Source organism: Hemiscyllium ocellatum, chromosome 33 (genome assembly GCF_020745735.1).
Source record: "Hemiscyllium ocellatum isolate sHemOce1 chromosome 33, sHemOce1.pat.X.cur, whole genome shotgun sequence".
Lineage (NCBI taxonomy): Eukaryota > Metazoa > Chordata > Chondrichthyes > Orectolobiformes > Hemiscylliidae > Hemiscyllium > Hemiscyllium ocellatum.
The window spans coordinates 18,118,247-18,137,483 of record NC_083433.1 but is presented as its reverse complement, the minus strand read 5'-3'; the positions used below and the strand labels follow the sequence as shown (position 1 = coordinate 18,137,483).

Genomic DNA, 19,237 nt, shown 5'->3' with positions numbered 1-19,237 from the left:
GCTTTTAACTGTACAGTATTGGCACTGATATTAATATTTACTATATTAATTATCACCCCGTACACAAAGATGCATCACCCGATGTAACTTGATACAAATGACATGCAGTTAGAATTTTGTCATCTTGTACTGGACCAGACATAATATAAATCATGGAATCCGATTCACTCCCATAGAAATGCAATGGGAAAAGAAAACGATGTTCTGTGGTATTTTGCATGAAGATCAAAAACTTAAAAAATAGAAAACGAAGCAGGTCCATCCGGAACTCCAGTACGTCGTCCAAATGGGGATCTCCTAAATGACAGCTCCCCCCCTCCCCCCGATAAGCAGGAGTGACTCCGACCTCAGACATCGGACTCAATACTGGAGAGTTTCTCATATACGTGTCCGTTGGTGGACCCGTTGAAAGCCCTGGGAGTCTTGTTATTTGCCACACACACCGTCGGCTGGCTTCCTGTGCACATTTCCTTCTGAAACCTGGCCGGGATGGCGTTGAACATGGACGATGCGGCCTTGGCCGATGGGTGGAAGTCGAGGCGGGCCTTGGAAGCGGCCGGGTGCTTGAAGAAGTGCGACTTGCTGCCGTGGAGCAGGCACTGGTCATCGCCGAAGGTGGGGATGAAGGGGTTCTGGGTGACCCGGTCGGGGTACAGGGATTTGCTCAGGGTGTAGCGGCTCAGGTTGTGGCGTTCCGGGACGGCGGCCTTGCCGACGAAGGCCGGCTCCGGAGTCGCTTCGAACATGTGGGCGTAGGGGCTGCCCTCCAGGAAGCGGTCCTTCTCCTTGAGGCTGACGCTCCTCGGGGCGATGGCCACGCTGTCCTCCTTCTGCAGCTCCACGAAGGTGTCATACGAGTGCTGGCGCCGCAGCTTACCGCGGTTGCGCCGCTGCAGCTTGGTGGAGTCGGTGGGGCTCTGGTGGTACTTGGAGAGGCCGGAGCCCGGCACCAGGGCCTGGTCCACGTCCTGCAGCGAGTTGTCCTCGCTGATGTCGTACAGGGTGGCGGTCTTCTTGCACGCCTCGCACCACAGGCACGGCCCGCCGCGGTTGGCGTTCTGGCCGCCGTAGTTGTGCAGCTTGCTGGGGCAGTTGTGGCAGTAGCTGTCGGCCTGGCGCTCGTCGCCCCAGTCCGGCACCCCGCCGGCGCTCTTGTCCCACAGGCCGACCGTCGACGCGTGCAGGTTGGCCTTGGCGGATGGCGCGAACTCGCCCACGTGCACGGGGCGGGGCCGGCTCAGGCGCGAGCCCGGCCCCTCGTGCTTGCCGAAGTCGTCGTCGTGAGCCTGGTAGAGGTCGCTGAGGTCCACGTGCTCCCAGCGCGAGGCGGCGTTCTCCTTGCACCGGAACTGGTCGCGGTAGAAGTCGCGCAGCTTGTCCTTGTTGAAGAAGCGCGCCTTCCGGTCCGAGGTGTGCGCCTTGCGGCGGTACGCCAGCTCGATCTCGTCGAACTCCTTCCGCGACTTGGCCGACGCCGGCCGCTTCTTCAGGCTGTCCTTGTACTGCTTGCGCCGCTTGGTGTTACCGATGTTGCCGTAGGTCACCGTGTGCGTGGAGATGTCCGAGACGTCCGAGCGGATCAGGTCGTCGTGGGCGTAGCGGTCGTTCTTGAACAGGTACTTGTGGCTCTCATAGCTGTCGCTGAGCGGCCCCTGGGCGTGCTTCAGGGGCAGGCCGATCTCGAAGGGTTTCCTCGCCAGGCCCCGGCCCTGGGTGCCAAACATAGCGTTGTCGCACTCGTACGGGATGTCCAGCGAGCTGGTGCTGGCGATGCTGTGCGGCCGGTGATGGTGGTAGTGGTCCTGGTAGATGCTGTTGGTGTCCTTGGCGTGGAGGTTGCCAAACGTCCTCTCCACCTCGCTGATGTAGTCGCTGAAGAGGTTGTCGTCGGGCTGGTAGGATTTGCAGTCGGAGTGGGTGAAGCTCCGCCGGTGCTCGGAGACGTCGAAGACCGAGGGGTCCCGCCCGATGAAATCGAGGGCGCTCTGGGGGGAGCCGAAGTGCGTGCCGTTGACCCCGGTCAGGTTGGCCATGCTCTTGGCTGTCCGCAACAGCCGCATGATGTTGGAGTGGGTGTCGTTCACGGTGGCGGTGGGGGACTCCATGCAAGACTTGTTATCCTCGATGGGGACGCCATGGATGCAGCTATATATACCCTGCAATAAACCACAGAGAGGATAAGGAGTAGCTCAGGTTGTGGGGGTGTGCACAGCATGAACAAAGAGGCTCAGCTGAAATGTTATTGAGATGCCTGTTAACCTGCTTTAGACAGCAATTACGCAGAATCTGCAGCACAGAAATAGAGCACTGATCTATTTATGCTCCACATGAGCCTCCTCCTACACTGCTCCATCTAACCCTTATTCTCCTTTCTGGGGACAACACAGTGGCTCAGTGCTTAGCATTGCAGCCTCACAGCACCAGGGACCGGGGTTCAAATCCAAACTCGGGCAACTGTCTGTGTGGAGTTTGTACATTCTCCCTATGTCTGGGTGGGGTTTGTTCCGGTTTCCTGCTGCAGTCCAGAGATGTACAGGTTAGGCAAATTGGCCACGCTAAATAGCCCATGGTCATGTGCAGGGATGTGTAGATTAGGTGCGTTAGTCAAGGGTGAGGGAATGGGTCTGGATGGGTTACTCCTCAGAGGTTTGGTGTGGACTTGTTGGGCCAAAGGGCCTGTTTCCACACTGTAGGGATTCCATGATTGTCCTTCTTCCTCCGTGTGCCTTCAAAGCATTTGAGGCTATTCCCCTCAAACACTTCACGTGGTGGCAAGTTTGACATTCCCACTACTGTCTGGGCAAAGAAAGCATCCCTAAATTCCCAAATTTGTGGCTGTCTTATCTTCATAGCCCCATTACTGGTGGAATGTTTCCTCCTGAGTCTACCCTGTTCAGATTTTCACAGACTTCTATTACATAATTTCCTTCATCGAAAACAAAAAGCCCCAATCTAATTCAGACCTTCCTTTGAAACTGGTAACTGCTACCGACTAGTGTCAGGAGCCAGTATGAAGTTATACTGTGTATGTCACCATGCCTTCTGCTCAGGCAACATTGGAGTTGGCATGTTGGGAGAACTTTAGAACATGCTTCACTATGGTTATAAGCTAGATCTAGCAGGCAGCTCATAGAATCCCTACAGGGTGAAAAAAGTCTAACTGGCCCAATAAGTCCACTAACCCTCTGAAGAGTAACCTACCCAGACCCATTCCTCTACCCTATTATGCTACATTTACCCCTGACAAATAATGCATCTAACCTTCACATCCCTGTGACACTATGGGCAATATAGCATGACCAGTTTACATAACATGCACATCTTTGGATTGTGGGAGGAAACCAGAGCACCTGGAGGAAACTCATGCAGACACGGGGAGAATGGGTAAACTCCACACAGACAGTTGCCCGAGGCTGGAATCGAACTTGGGTCCCTAGCGCTGTGAGGGAGCAGTGCTAACCACTGTGCCACCATGCCACCTGGATACACTTTGGATGCCTCCTCTGGGCCAGTCGCACATTATTGGAAGTAACCTGGTATATTGTTACAGACTAATCACAATAATGCTGTGCCACACTGACTTTTGTGACCATTAATCATATAGAGTCAAACAATATCCAACAGTTTGTACAAAAAGCATATTGGATAAAGGTTATGTTTCTATCTATTATTAGAATCCAGACTGAATAACAGGCAGTGAATTGCCCTTCCATGGGATAGGGAGTTTATTGCCGATGCCAATATTTATTGCCCATTCCTAATTGACCCTGAGAAGGTGGTGGTGAGCTGTCTTCTGAAACTGTTGGAGACTATAGGGGTAAGAGCACTCACAGTGCTGTTGGGGAGGAAGTTCGAGGATTTGGATCCAGCATCAGAGAAGGAATGGCACTATTATGATGATGCTATGGCTTTAAGAGGTTGCTTTGTCCTTTTTTTTAAGAGTGGTTTTAAGACTGAGGTGCTGAGCCATTTATTTGGCAAGTCAATACAGTCAGCAGCTTGTGAGGCCTTGTTTTTTTTAAATGTTGGAACAATAGAAGCAGCTTGAATGTGTGGCCAGCTCTCAGTCCAGGATTTCTAGTTGATTTTAGATTAGATTCCCTACAGTGTGGAAACAGGCTCCCAACCAGTCCACACCGACCCTCCAACTAATGCACCTCACACTATGGGCAATTTAGTATGGCCGATTCACCTGACCTGCACATCTATGGACTGTGGGAGGAAACCAGAGCACCTGGAGGAAACCCACACAGACACAGGGAGAATGTGTAAATCCACACAGATGGTCACTAGAGGCTGGTATTGAACCTGGGACCCTGGTGCTATGAGGTAGCAGTGCAAACCTCTGAGCCACTGAGGTTTAGCTTTAAGCAGTTGCTGTTGTGGACTTGAAGAGATAGAAGCTATTTTCCCTCTTTTGATTGCAGCCAAAAGCTGGGGGTTCTCTCCCTGGGCTGCTGGATTGCATGTGAGACAAAGTCTGTTGTCCTGATTTTGTCTTTTTGCCAAAGGGTGAGTTTATGGAATGTTACTATGGAACAGTTAATTAGTAAAAATTATGGTATCTATGCTTCTGTTACGTTTTCCAGTAGAGGTAAGTTATTCTAAATTCCTTTTTCTTTTACAAACTGAAAGACCTGCCGATGCTGTAAATCAGAACTTCTGAGGATAGGTCACTGGAACTGAAACGTTAATTTTGATTTTTCTTCACAGATGCTGCCAGACCTGCTGAGATTTTCCAGCAGCTTCTGTTTTTGTTTCCTTTCTTCGTTGTTTTTAAATAAACGGTGTTTTGCTTAACATTGAGTAGTTTGACCAGTTGCTTTGTATCTGAAACACACACTTCAAATTTGCCTTCAAAAGAAGAAAATGTTAGGGTCTAGGCTATCTTCTTAAAATATTTTGAGGGGGTTTGGTCTGGTCCATGGCACTATGCAGCCAAGTTAGGACAATGTTGATAAATTGCAAGTGGTTGTGTTCCCATGTGTGTACTGTCCTTGTCCAAGGTGGTAGATGTCACAGGTTTGGGTGGTACTATTCTACCAGGCACACTACTCCATACCCATTTGGCACCTGCAATGTACAAGTGACAAAGGTGGTACACACTGCTGCCTTTGTGTGCCGATGGTAAAGGGAGTGAATGTGACGGATGGGGCAACAATCAAGCAGGTTACTTTGTCCTGGACAGTGTTGAGATTCTTGAGTGCTGTTGGAGTTGCATGCATCCAGACAAGCGGGGAATATTCCTTCATACTCCTGGGCTTGTGACTTGTAGGCTTTAGAAAGATAGGAGGTGAGTTATTCGCTGCAGAATTCCTAATTCCTGATTTGGTCTAATGGGGGACAGAGTCAAATCAGGTCTAGAGCAGCAGAAGGTGTTTGAGGGGAGTCCATGGCAGATCAGGCACTGGGGAAGGGGGAGCAGGTCCAGAGAAGGGGGAGCAGGGACTGGATCTGGACTGCAGAAAGGGTGTCCCATCCAGATGGAGAAAGGAGAGTCTAGGGATGTGTAAGTGGATTGCAGGAAGTGTAGTTGGGGGTGATTCAGGTAGGTATGAGCATCAGTCTAACTTTTCCTGAGTAATTATTTACTTAATTTCATTGCAACCCTCCAAATTCTCCCATTGAAAAGGATACTTTCAGAAGGCTTCTTGTGTAAGGGAGTTGCTCAACAGATTATTCAATTTCCCAGGCAATTCCTTTAGACTCTGCTAAGCTGTGAATTCTGCACAGTCTGTGCACAATGCCCATACTGTACTGGAATAATGACTGACCATTGGAAAATCTGGACCAAAACATATGTAAAGCGAAACCCATGGTGTTGGTTTTGTTCAGTGTGTAGCACACTGTCTGAGTCTCTTCACTTCAGGAACATGAACATTTCATTGCAGTGTTGAGGGAGTGTTGAAGGTGGAAATGTTAAACATTGGCCCTGACTGACCCCTCAACTGACTGCAAAGGATCATGTGGAACAATTGGAAGTAGAGAAGGAAATTGGAAAACATTTCTGTCCACATGACAAGAAGTAACGCCTTCAGATCTCCCGAAGATATGGTCAGGTGTGACAGAAATGCAGGTGAGTGGTTGAGAGGTGGATGATAGAGATGATGGATAAAGGGAAGGCATATTAGGAAAATTGCAGAATGGGTTTCAAAGACTTCATATTTTCACCCTACTTATTAATGATGAAGGACCAGAGTCTTGTACTTCCAAGTTTGGAGACTATACCAAGTAAAGGGGAACAGTGTATTTTGTAGAAAGAAGCACTATAACAGGGTATAGTCAGAAAGTGAACAGACAAAATGACAGCCAGAAACTTTTCTAATTATCCTTTAATTACGCACAATTTGGATCATTTCTTCCCTACAATGTGTAAGCAGGCCATTCGGCCCAATAAACCCCCCACACTGAAGAGCATCCCACCTAGACATTTCCCCCTACCCTGTATTTTCCATGGCTAATCCATCTAGCCTGCACATCCCTGGACACTATGGGCAATTTAGCATGGCCAGTCCACCTAAGCTGCACATCTTTGGATTGTAGAAAGAAACTGGAGCACCTAGGGAAAACCCACACAGACATGGGGTAAATGTGCAAACTCCTCACAGACAGTCGCTGAAAGGTAGAATTGAACTTGAGTCCCTGGCACTGCAGGGGAGCAGTGCTAACCACTGAGCTACTGTGCCACCCCAGTGGTTTGGGAGTTAAACAACCGAAGAATTGTGCATTGCTAGGGAGTGTATTCCCATCCCGGCAAAGTCACAGGACTTTTATTTTAAACAGTTTTCAATGAACAACAAGACTGTACAAAATTACAAGATTGCCTGAACCCATCAAGACTTTAACAGAAAGCAAAATCCTTTAAATAGACAACAGGAGAGAGACAGGGAGAGGACTGTAATGGAAGATACGGCCAAAGTGATTGCCCTTCACATTTCATTTAAGAATCTTGGCCAAAGGAAACAAATATTTGCAGTTATATAGAGACTTCAGGATGTTTCTAGATTTAGAATTAGGATTTCTACAGTGTGGAAACAAGTCTTTCAGCCCAGCAAGTCCACACCAACCCTCTGAAGAGTAACCCACCTCGGTCCATTCCCCTCTTACTCTACATTTCCCTCTGACTAATGCACCTAACCTACACATCCCTGAACACTATGGGCAATTTAACATGGCTAATTCACACCTTTGGAGTGTGGGAGGAAACCAGAGAACCTGGAGGAGACCCACACAGACATGGGGAGAACGTGCAAACTCCACACAGTCACCTGAGGCTGGAATGGAACCAGGGTCCCTGGCACTATGAGGCAGCAGTGCTAACCACTGAGACACCGTGCTGCTCCCTATTCAAATACTTGAATATTTCAACATATTTTACAGTTAATGCAAAATGTTTGCAGGGTAATCACTCCAGTAATGCAGGAAACACAGCAAGATCTCATAAACAACAATGGGATATTGACCAGATAATCTACAGGAAATGGATGGCTATGGTCTGTTGCACAGATTGGGGATCAGGTTTGGAAATGTCCAGGTCTTTTTGTCCCCTAGAGGGACTAGGTGATGTGTTTAAACATTAGCCTCCAAAAGGGAGTCTCATTCATTGCTCTCTGGTCATAGGCATAGAGTTCTACAGAGACAGGCCCTTTGGCTCAAACTGGTCCATGCTGACCAAAATCTCCATCTGCACAAACCCCATTGCCTTGCACTGTGCCCATATTCTTCTAAATCTTTCCTATCCATGTATTTGTCCAAATGCCTCTTAAATGTTCTTAATGTACCCACCTCAACCACTTCCGCTGGTAGCTCATTCCATATGTGTGCCACCCTATTGTGTAAAGAAAATTGCCTCTCAGGGTCCCTTTTATTCTTTCCCCTCTAACCTTAAACTGATGCCCTCTAGTCATCGGTTCCCCAACCCTGGGAAAAAGACTGAGTGCATTCACCCTAACCATGTCTCCCATGATCTTATACACTTCTATTAGATCCTCCCCTCAATTTCCTACACTCTCAAGGAAACATCCTAGCTTGTCCAACCTCTCCCTCTTACTCAGTCCCGTGAGTCCTGGCAACATCCTTGTAAATTTCGTCTGCACCCTTTACAGTTTAATAACATCCTTCCTATAGCAAGGTCACAAAAATTGAACACAAATGCTGCCTCACCAACATCCTGTACAACTGCAACAGAACTTCCCAATTTCTATACTCAGTGCCCTGACTGATGAAGGCCAATGTGACAGCCTAGGTTAAACCCTCGATCCATTGACAGGGTATGTAATCATTTAGTAATCTACAATAGATGTCCTATAATAAGAATTAAACAATTAGAAAAGTGAGAAACGAGAACAGGTAAAAGTTGACGGGATTTCAATTTTTGGTCTTTCCCCCGAAAAGGAGTCAGAGTTGAGGAAGACGTTTTTGTGTTAGAAGAAATTACCTGTTCAGGCACATCACCTCATAGCTCCATGGCAGATGAGAACATGGATACTAAACCCCTGGCCCAGAGATAGGTGGCATTACCACAACACTAGCAGAATAACCAAGCTAATCCTAAGTTTTTATATACTAAAGCACTGGAGTGGGACGTGACATATAGCTCAAAGGCTAACAAGTGTACCTATTTACATACCAGCAGATAAATCACCCAATGAGCATCAATAAGCTGGGGTGGATCACTTAATCACTACCCAATCAGAAATAGTGAGCAGGTTTATATATCAAAGGACTGGAGGCCTGTTACCAGTAATGTTCAAAGAAGATCGGTTCTGGGTCCACTTTTGTTTGTCATTTATCTAAATGATTTAGATGAGGATATAGAAGGTATGGTTAGTAAGTTTGCGGATGACACCAAAATTGGTGGTGTAGTGGGCAGTGAAGAAGGATGTCTAAGTTTAAAAAAGAGATGTTGATCAACTGGGTCAATGGGCTGAGGAGTGGCAGATGGAGTTTAATTTGGATAAATGCAAGGTGCTGCAATTTTGTAAAACAAACAAATAGACATTATACAATTAAGGGTAGTGCCTTAAAACAGAGAGACCGAAGGGTTCATGTACATAATTCTTTGAGGTTTGTGTCACTGTACATCTCTATGACTCTATGTAGACAGGGGGGTTAAGAGGGTGTTAACACACTTGTCTTCATTGCTTAGACCTCTAAGTATGTGTTGCAGACGTTTCGTCCCCTGCCTAGGTGACATCCTCAGTGCCTGGGAGCCTCCTGTAAAGCGCTTCTGTGATCTTTCCTCCACCATTTGTAATGGTTTGAATCTGCCGTTTTCGGTTGTCAGTTCCAGCTGTCCATTGCAGTGGTCAGTATATTGGGTCCAGGTCGATGTGCTGATTGATTGAATCTGTGGATGAGTGCCATGCCTCTGGGAATTCCCTGGCTGTTCTCTGTTTGGCTTGTCCTATAATAGTAGTGTTGTTCCAGTCAAATTCATGTTGCTTGTCATCTGCGTGTGTGGCTACTAAGGATAGTTGGTCGTGTCGTTTCGTGGCTAGTTGGTGTTCTACGAACTACGAAAGCAACCACCCCAACACACATAAAAGAAGTTGCATCAAGACACTATTCAAAAGGGCCACAACACACTGCAGCACACCAGAACTGCAAAAAGAGGAAGAAGAACACCTATACAATGTATTCGCCAAAAACGGATACCCGCGTAATTTCATCAATAGATGCCTAAGGGAAAGACAACGGAATGAGGACATGCCACAACCCAAAGGACTAGCCATACTACCATATATCAAGAGCATTTCCAAACTGACAGCCAGACTACTGCGACCACTAGGACTCAAAACAGCACTCAAACCAACAGCCACTCTCTGACAACAACTCACCAGAATGAAGGACCCAATACCCACATGAGCAAAACCAATGTAGTGTACAAAATCCCATGCAAGGACTGCACAAAAAACACTACATAGGACAAACAGGAAGACAGCTAGCGATCCGCATCCATGAACACCAACTAGCCACGAAACGACACGACCAGCTATCCTTAGTAGCCACACACGCAGATGACAAGCAACATGAATTCGACTGGAACAACACTACTATTATAGGACAAGCCAAATAGAAAACAGCCAGGGAATTCCTAGAGGCATGGCACTCATCCACAGATTCAATCAATCAGCACATCGACCTGGACCCAATATACCGGTCACTGCAGCGGACAACTGGAACGGACAACCAGAAGCGGCAGATTCAAACCACTACAAATGCCAGAGGAAAGATCACAGAAGGGCTTCACAGGAGGCTCCCAAGTATTGAAGATGTCACCGAGACAGGGGACGAAATGTCTGCAACACAAATTCCCAGCTCGGCAAACAGAACCACAACAACGAGCACCCGAGCTACAAATCTTCTCACAAAATTTGAACCTCTAAGTATAGGAGCTGGGGTGTCATGTTGAGGTTGTACAGGACTTTGATGAGGCCTCTTCTGGAGTACTGTGTCAAGTTCTGGTCACCCTGTTATGGGAAGCATGTTATTAAGTTGGAGAGGGTTCAGAAGAGATTTACCAGGAAGTTGCCAAGAATGGAGGGGAGTTTGAGTTATAAGGAGAAGCTGCATACACTGGGACATTTTATTAGATTGTAGGAGGTTGAGGGGTGACCTTACAAAGGTTTATAAAGTCATAAAGGGTACAGATAAGGTGAATGGCAGATGTCTTTTCCCTAGGGTGGGGGATTTCAAGACTAGAGCTCATATTTTTAAGGTGGGAGGAGACAGATATAGAAAAGACACGAAGGGTAATTTTTGTTACACAGAAAGTGGTTCGTATGCAGAATGAACTTCCAGAGGAAATGGTGGATGCAGGTACAGTTCCAATTTTTAAAAGACATTTGGATAAGTACATGGATAAGAAATATTTGGAGGGATATGGGCCAAGTGCAGGAAGCTAGGTCTGGTTTAGGTTGGGATAATGGTCAGCATGGATTGGTAGGACTGAAGGGTCTGTTTCCATGCTGTACAACTCTATAACACTGTAACCAAAGGCTTTTAAGCTCAAGGCTTTCAATCAAAAGTCCAGGAGATTGAATGATCCCCATTCTCTCTGTTGCGTGCAGGAGCACCATTCCACGTGTGGATTCTAAAACCCTCCAAAGCCAAGCTGTGATTAATAACATTGGCAAGCAGGCACAGATGGAGAGATTTGGCCTTACCCTGCTGACTGAAAACATGACACCTGGTTTGCCAGTGCAGACGCCCATGAAGCAATGCCGCAGCTGCCAGTAGAAGAGGTGCTCGCAGATGAATGTGAGGAGACTCAGTGTCATTGCAGCACCCAACATGTAGAACACGCCCGCCATATTATCGACATCCAGCTGGCTGCTCATCACCTCGTTCTTCTCATTGTGGCAGATGCCAGTCAGCCAGAGGGCTTCCAGCTCCTCCATATCTCCTAAGAACAGGACAGAGGAAAGGAACAATTTGAGTCTGGGGTTGTCTGAGAAATATTCAACTTATTCATCAGTACCTTTGCAGATAAACAGCAAATCTCCACCAGATCAAAACAGAAAGGATACACAAATAATCATTTGAATAAACTCAAAACAAAACAGTATCATATAGAACCCCTAGAGTGCAGAAACAGACCATTTAGTCCATCGAGTCCACACTGGTTCTTTGACCCCTGCATCTAAATCCCTGCATTTCCCATGGCTAGCCCACACATCCCTGGACACTACGGGCACCATAACATGGCCAATCCACCCTAACCTGCACATCTTTGGACGGTGTGAGGAAACTGGAGCACCCAGAGGGAACCCACACAGACACAGGGAGGATGTGCAAACTCCACACAGACAGTCACCCGAGGCTAAAATCGAACCTTGGTCTCTGGTGCTGTGAGGCAGCAGTGTTAACCACTGAGACACTGTGAGGAGAAAGAATTCTTGGAAAATTATTGACTTAATGTCTTGAAAGCTGCTAAAAAGAGTCACAACAGATTCCACAGAGGCCAGTATCCCGTCACCAAGTCACTCTTTATTTCCACATGGAGAGTCCTTGACATTAATCCAGCTCCCTCAGAGCCAGCTCTCAGAGTGAACAGAACCTCTGGTATGCCTGTTTATATCTGTCAGCTAGGGCTCCCCGATTGGACCAGGTTAAAAGCCCCAATAAGGGGACTCATGTTCTGTGAGGTCCACCTGGCTGACCTCGTTAACAATCACTACAGAGGCAAAGGAAAGAAAAATTAATGAAATTGGAGAAAATAGAATACCTTTCTTGCATTTATCAGGACAGCATTGCAAGAATGCCAAATCTCAAAGGGAATAGCAATACCACCCTGTATGAGAAGATTCTGTCCTGATCAATGCAAGATGAAAAGCTTCACCAGCCCACGCCTCTTCTGTCAGCAATATTTAATTGGTATGAACATAGTCATAGAAGAGAGGCAGGTAGTCAGGAACCAGTCAAGTGACTTTCTTTTTGTATGACCTGTCACCAAATTAACTACTTTAACCAATTGAACAGTAATAATTAACAAGCACTACCCACCAGGAGCAGTGCAATCAAGTGACTTCTTTCACAAAAAAACTCCACCAAACCACATATGTCGCTAATTAAATTACTCAAGCGACATTGTTTCTTATCTATCAAGAGATGCTACTATACACCTCTGAACCTATAGTTTTATTACCATGAAATGACTAATATGTTAATCAAGCAATGATTTTTTTCTTCTTTCTTTATCTGATTAAGCAACTCTTTTTCTTTTTCTTTTTTCCCAACCAGAACTACTCTTGTACAGAACTGAATGTTTTGTTTTTCCCGTCACCGAATCACCTTTATCATCTATTAATCACCATCAGTAAATTATCCGTACTTTTTGATTAATTAATTTACATGCAAAGCCTGTTCAGGGCAATGCATCAAGCAACTATTAACGAAATGAGAAAACCGAAAGCGTGACTGGTTAATTAAGATCTTGAGAGGCACAACTCAAGGAAGAGGTGAGAGAATGGAGTCTTTCCATAGGATGGGGGAATTTCAAGACTGGGGGCACATTTTTAAGGTGGGGGAAAGAGATTTTAAAAAGGCATGAGGGGCAAATATTTTACAAAGAGGGTGGTTCGCGTGTGGAATGAACTTTCTGATGGAAGTGGTGATGTAGGGACAATTACGTTTAAAAGACATTTGGATAAGTTCATGAATAGGCAAGGTTTGGAGGGATATGGACCAGGAGGAGGCAAGTGGGACTAGTTTAGCTTGGGATTATGTTCAGCATGGACTGGTTGGACCAAAGAGTCTGTTTCTATGCTGTATGACTACGACAATGAAAGGACCTTAGGAACAGAATCTGTGGATCAGCAGTGCAGGGGCCATGTACCTCACGTCATGGTTGCTATAAAATTAGTTGCTTTCCCTCTAGCCTTGAAAATTTCTTGTTTGCAAGCTGCTGACAAATTCAGTAATTTCTGCTGCCCACCCCTTGAAGACAAAAAGGAAATTAGAAACTCAAAATCCACCATTTTAATCTGGTGCTAACCCATCGAACCGTGGACTTGGTATCGAGGAACCTAGCAGAGTCTAATCTCATACTTCTGCGACACCTTGCACATTTTTCAATGCTGAATTTCTGCGTCTGCATTGATAATGCAGCCTGAATAAACTCATCACGTAACTATACCCTGCAGCCGGTGGCAGTGCTGAAAATTTTCATTCTCTATGGCATCCTCCAATTACCTCTATTCTCTTTGCTTCCCAAATCACTGTACCTCTTGCAATAATTTATTTTTATATACTACTTTAATTTAACATAATTAAGACAGAATGTGTCGCTTTGAAATGAAGGCTGAAATGCATCCCATATGCAATTATGCAGTGCCCTTGAACTCCACTTTGGCTGAAAACAGCACAGACTTGATTCCCCATTGGCAAAGACACAGGAGATCGATGATATGTTAATGGCTCCTCTACAGGAGCAGGGTAAGGAATATCATGTGAATGCATCAAAAGTTAACTGGCTCGTATCATCAACAGACTGTACTGGCCTTATGTGTGTCAGCATTAAAAGAAAAGGGACAGTAGATTAAGCCTGAATCTTACACTACTCAGTAGTGCCATGCTAACCTTTGGGATTCCATTCACTTATCCTATCCAATCCCCAGATCCCTCAAATCCTTGTCAAACCCAATCTTTCTACCTCAGCCTTAAATGTATTCATTGTTGGGAGATGCCATAACCCACCGAGGTACAAAATTCTGAAGATTCGCAACACTTTGAGGGAAGTTTATTTTCCTTACAGTCCTAACTGATCAACTCCTCACCCTAAGGCTGAGTCCCTGTGTTCCAGATACCATAGCCAGGGGAAACAACATCTCAGTGTCTGCCCTGTCAAGCCCCTTCAGAATCTTCGAGACACCAGAATGCTGAGGTCTAAGTCACTCAGTCTCTCACACAACACTCTCAATCCTGGTATCACCCTTGTGAACTTCTTTATGCACTGTCTCCAAGGCAAGTATATCCTGCCTTAAGTATGCAGACCTGTGGACATATATGAATTTATAAGTGCATGTGCCGAATATTTATTTGCATGCATGTGTGCACAGAGAAGATGGTAACTGCAACAATGCTGCACTGGAGTGTCGACCTGGATTATATGTTCAACCCTAAACCGGTGCTTTTTCAATCTTACAAGTAGGGGTGCTACCAAGGAAGCTAGGCTTTCACAAAACAGTTAAAGAGTTGGACATAAGGCAAGAGTAAAGGAAAAAGAGGAGGTGACCAAGACATTGGCTTTAACAACATCAAAGATTCCTCCCACCCTGGTAATACGCTCTTCCAACCTCTTCCACCAGGCAGAAGATACAGATGCCTGAGCCCATGCACCAACAGGCTCAAGAACAGTTACTTCCCTGCTGTTATTAGACTGCTGAATGGACCTCTCTAATTTCACAGCTAATGGTGATCTTGCTTTTCTGCACATGCTCTGCAATTGTAACTTGGTGTGCCTTGCTCTGACTAAGCACCCTATGATCTTTATGTCCTTGTATGTTATGAGCTTTCTGTACTGCCCACAAAACAAAACTTTTCACTATACTTTAGCTACATGTGACAACAATAAATCAAATCAAGTAAACTAAGAGGGAGACTATAGTTCCATGGGTGCACACAGAAGACAGCAGAGGCTCTGACTACTTGGGGTCAAGATTAGAGTGGTGCTGGAAAAGCACAGCAGGTCAGGCAGCATCTTAGGAGTAAGAAAATCGATGTTTCGGGCAGGAGCCCTGCATCAGGAATGAAGCTGGGAGTCTCAGGGGTGGAGAGATAAAAAATTGACTGCTAGCGGTCTCAGTACAAGAGCAAATAGGTCTTGTTGCATTATACACAGCATGGCTGAAAGTGAAGCTGGAGTACTGGATACAGTTTTGGTTTCCTTACCTAGGGAAGAATCTACTTCCTACAAAGGGAGTGCAACAAATGTTGACCATTCCTGAGATGGCAGGATCACACTAAGAGGGCTGATTTAGGAGACTGTGCTTGTACTCTCAAATGAGAAGAATGAGAGGTCATCTCAATAATGTGTACAAAATTCCAAGTCTCCAATCATATGATGGGAAATCTTTGGAATTTTCTACCCAGAGGACAATGGGAGCTCTGTCATTGAGAATATTCAAGACAGAGATTCACAATGTAATGGATATTAAAGACATAAAGCGATATGGGAATAGTGCAGGAGTACAGCATTGAGGTGGAAGAGCAGTCTTAATTTTGTTGAATAATAGAGCAGACTACAGAAGCCAAATGACTATTCCAATTTCCTATTGTGCTTTGGATGAAGGTGGGGAACATATGACATAACCCCACTAGAAAATTGAAGAGTTGAGAGTCATGGCAGAGGAACATGGGCTCAAGTCATTGTAGAGATTTGTAAATTGGGATCTTCAAAATAGCATATATAGGCAGGCTGTCTTCAAGCTAGCGCTTTTCCTACCTCGTCTGTCCTGTAAACATTGGGGATATTCAGACCATTGGTAGTCCTGCTGAATCTCCAGATACAGACTGACATTTACCTGCAATTAGTGCTGATTTCATGCTGCAACAACCAAAATAAATAACACATTCATCCAAACCTCAATTCAGAATACTGCAGGAACTCTGTTGGAGCTTATCAAAAGATCTGGGTCATAGAATCTTTACAGTGCGGCAGGCTATTCAGCCCATCAAGTCATCACTGACCCTTCAGAGAGCATCTCATTCAATCCTACCCTATCCCTTTGACCATGCTTATCCCATGATTAATCCATCTAACTTTCACACCACTCCTGGACACTATGGACAATTTAGCCCAACCAATTCACCTAACCTGCACATTTTTGGACTGTGGGAGGAAACCAGAGCACCCGGAGGAAACCCAGATGGGCAGAATGTGTAAACTCTATACAGACAGTCACCTGAGGCTGGAATAAAACCTAGGTCCCCAGTGCTGTGAGGCAGCAGTCCTAACCACTCAGCTGTTACACCACTGGTTTACAATCCTGCCCTGTTCTCCGGAACACGGACAAAACTGTCATATGTCCCTCTCCGAGCTCATTGTCCAGATTGCAGTATAATGAGTGTATATGTTAGTGAAATAATGACATATAAGGTGATTTAACACTATTGTCAGTTGCATGCTATTGAGATAAAGAAGAGGATGGAATAACTTGTACTAGAGAGCTGTAATACAGAAATCAATATTCTGCATGTTGGTATAGAAATAAAAGAGTTTATTGAAACTACCAAGAGTCATTTTTAGCTAAGGTAGAGAAGGGGATGAAGCAGACTCAGAGTAGAGCGATATGAATAGATGAATATAGAACAAAAGTAGGCCATTCAGCCCCACGAGCCTGCTTGGCCATTCAATAATATCATGGTTGACCTGGTTGTGTTTTTGAATTCCACATTCCCATCTCCCTTTGATTCCCAAACCTATTTACCTCCACTGTAAAAATAAGGTACTCACATCCACTACCTTCTGAGGCAGAGTTCCAAAATCACACAGCCCTCTGAGAGCAAAAAGGATCTCCTCATTCCCGTCCTAAAAGTGTGTCCCCTGTTTCTGGAGTCATCTGCGAGAGCAAACATCTTTCCCCCATTCAACTTGTTAAGAAATTTTAGCCCAGTTGAATCAAGTCATTCCTCACCTGTCTAACTTCTGGCACAAACAAGCCCAGTTTTGCTAATCTTTCTTCCTAGGTCAGCCCATTCATTCCAGCTATCAATCTAGGAAGACAATCTAGTCTAAGACAGCAGCTGCTAAGAACTGTAGGACTGAATTCTAATGTGAGAGTGTGTTGCTGGGAAAGCACAGCAGGTCAGGCAGCATCTGAGGAGCAGGAGAATTGACATTTCAGGCATACGCTCTTCAGCAGGAATGAGGCTTGTGGGCCGGGGGGCTGAGAGATAAATGGGACGAGGGTGGGGTTGGGGGGGGGGAAGGTAGCTGAGAAAGCCATAGGTGAGGGAGAAGGTGATAGGTCAAAGGGGGGAGTGATGGACAGGTCCGGAGGGCGGTTCCGAGTTGAAGGCTTGGTACTGGGATAATATGGCAGGAGGGGAAATGAGGAAGCTGTTGAAATCCACATTTATCCCATGTGGTTGCAGGGTTCCTGAACTCTAATGCCCAAACCTCATTGAAGGCAGCATCCATCTAATGAACTGAGAGTGTATTCAAGGTCAAACCAAGAAAATGAGGGATGTTAGTGCTGTAGGTGAATCCCAATCCATTGTGGTCACTTAATGTTTGTATCGGACACTGTTAGCCAATTACAGCCCAGTGAAATGCTTCAAATTCTGAACACTTCACAAGTCACAGCATTACCTCAGAAGAGGGTCACTTAGCTGATCAGCTAGCCCCCTTCTACAGGGGTTCATTAGACCCTACGAACTGGATTTTGAGGCTGGTGACCATGCCTGGACAGAGTGGGAATTGGGAAGATATTTCCCTAGGCAGGATAGTCTAGGACCCGAGGGCACAGCCTTAGAGTAATGGGAAGACCTTTTAGAATGGAGATATGGAGAAACTTCTTTCACCAGAGAGTGGTCAATCTGTCAAATTCATTGCTGCAGAAGGCTGTGGAGGCTAGGTCATTTAAAACAGGGATAGATACGTTCCTGGTTGTCAAGGGGATCAAAGGTTACTGGGAGAAAGCAGGATAATAGGGTTGAAAAACTTATCAGCCATGATTGAATGGTGGAGCAACCTTGATGGGCCGAATGGCCTAATTTCTGCTCCTATGGTCAGTAACCAGAGAAGATTTTGTTCTCTCCGGTCCCATGGAGGGTGGAAAATAGGGAAGAGAGAGAGAAGGCTAAATGCAGTGGCATCTTGTCCCTACTGAACAATAAACCATTGACCATAAGTGAGATAAAACCAAACATTTCTTGTGTATTGCGGTTGTGGTGTGAGATATTGCTAATGAACATGCAGTTGCTTTCAAACAGAAGAATGCAGAATGGGTTTGGTTTGGGAGAGAGGGAGAATGATCATCTTTTGTTCCTACAATGAAGGTAATTTGCTTCATCTGAATTCAATACTTAAAATGATTCTACATTCACCCTCCATTTCAACCATTTATTGAGATGTTATCTTCCACTACTCTATCAGGGAATCCTTGCCTTATCTTGATTTTTGAATGTGTAACGAAGGTCCAAATATCAGAGTTTGTGCCCGTGCCAACTCAGGTTATTGTGGACTTACACTTGAGTGAAACAGCATTGGAGGTGACTATTCTCCCTGCTGCTGGAATTGTATGTGAGACAATCTATTTTACTGAATTTGCCTTTGCCAAGTGTGTGTTCATGGGTAGTTATTTTATTGGAACTGTTAATTAATAGTAATAAATACATTATTTTGTTATGGATTTTGATAGAGTTATAGTTAAGGCAATTCTTTTTTCTTATATTTTGTCTGTATTTTAACTGTGGTGTAAAAATAAGGTGTGTTTTGCTTAAAGCTGAGTCACTTGACCAATCAGATTAGATTAGATTACTTACAGTGTGGAAACAGGCCCTTCGGCCCAACAAGTCCACACTGACCCGCTGAAGCGCAACCCACCCATACCCCTACATTTACCCCTTACCTAACACTACGGGCAATTTAGCATGGCCAATTCACCTAACAGTAACTAATCAAATTGCATCCAGAATGCAAAGCCTTACACCTTAAGATATGAAAACTTACAGTCCAGTCTATTTTCTTAACATACTTTGAGGGGCTTTTGTCTAGTCTATAATTCATGTA

General features: G+C 45.4%; 1 protein-coding gene across 1 annotated transcript in view; it reads right to left on the bottom strand.

Moving 5' to 3' along the window:
• Nucleotides 1–213: 213 nt before the first annotated feature.
• The window catches only part of LOC132831517 (glutamate receptor ionotropic, NMDA 2B-like), a 407,508-nt gene continuing 388,484 nt past the window's right edge, over nt 214–19,237 (bottom strand). Inside the window, exons 13-14 of the mRNA XM_060849712.1 lie at nt 11,169–11,407; nt 214–2,156 (exon numbers count right to left, since the gene is read on the bottom strand). Of these exons, the coding sequence (XP_060705695.1) occupies nt 348–2,156; nt 11,169–11,407 (2,048 nt within the window). The 3' untranslated portion in view covers nt 214–347. The remainder of the gene's footprint in view (nt 2,157–11,168; nt 11,408–19,237) is intronic.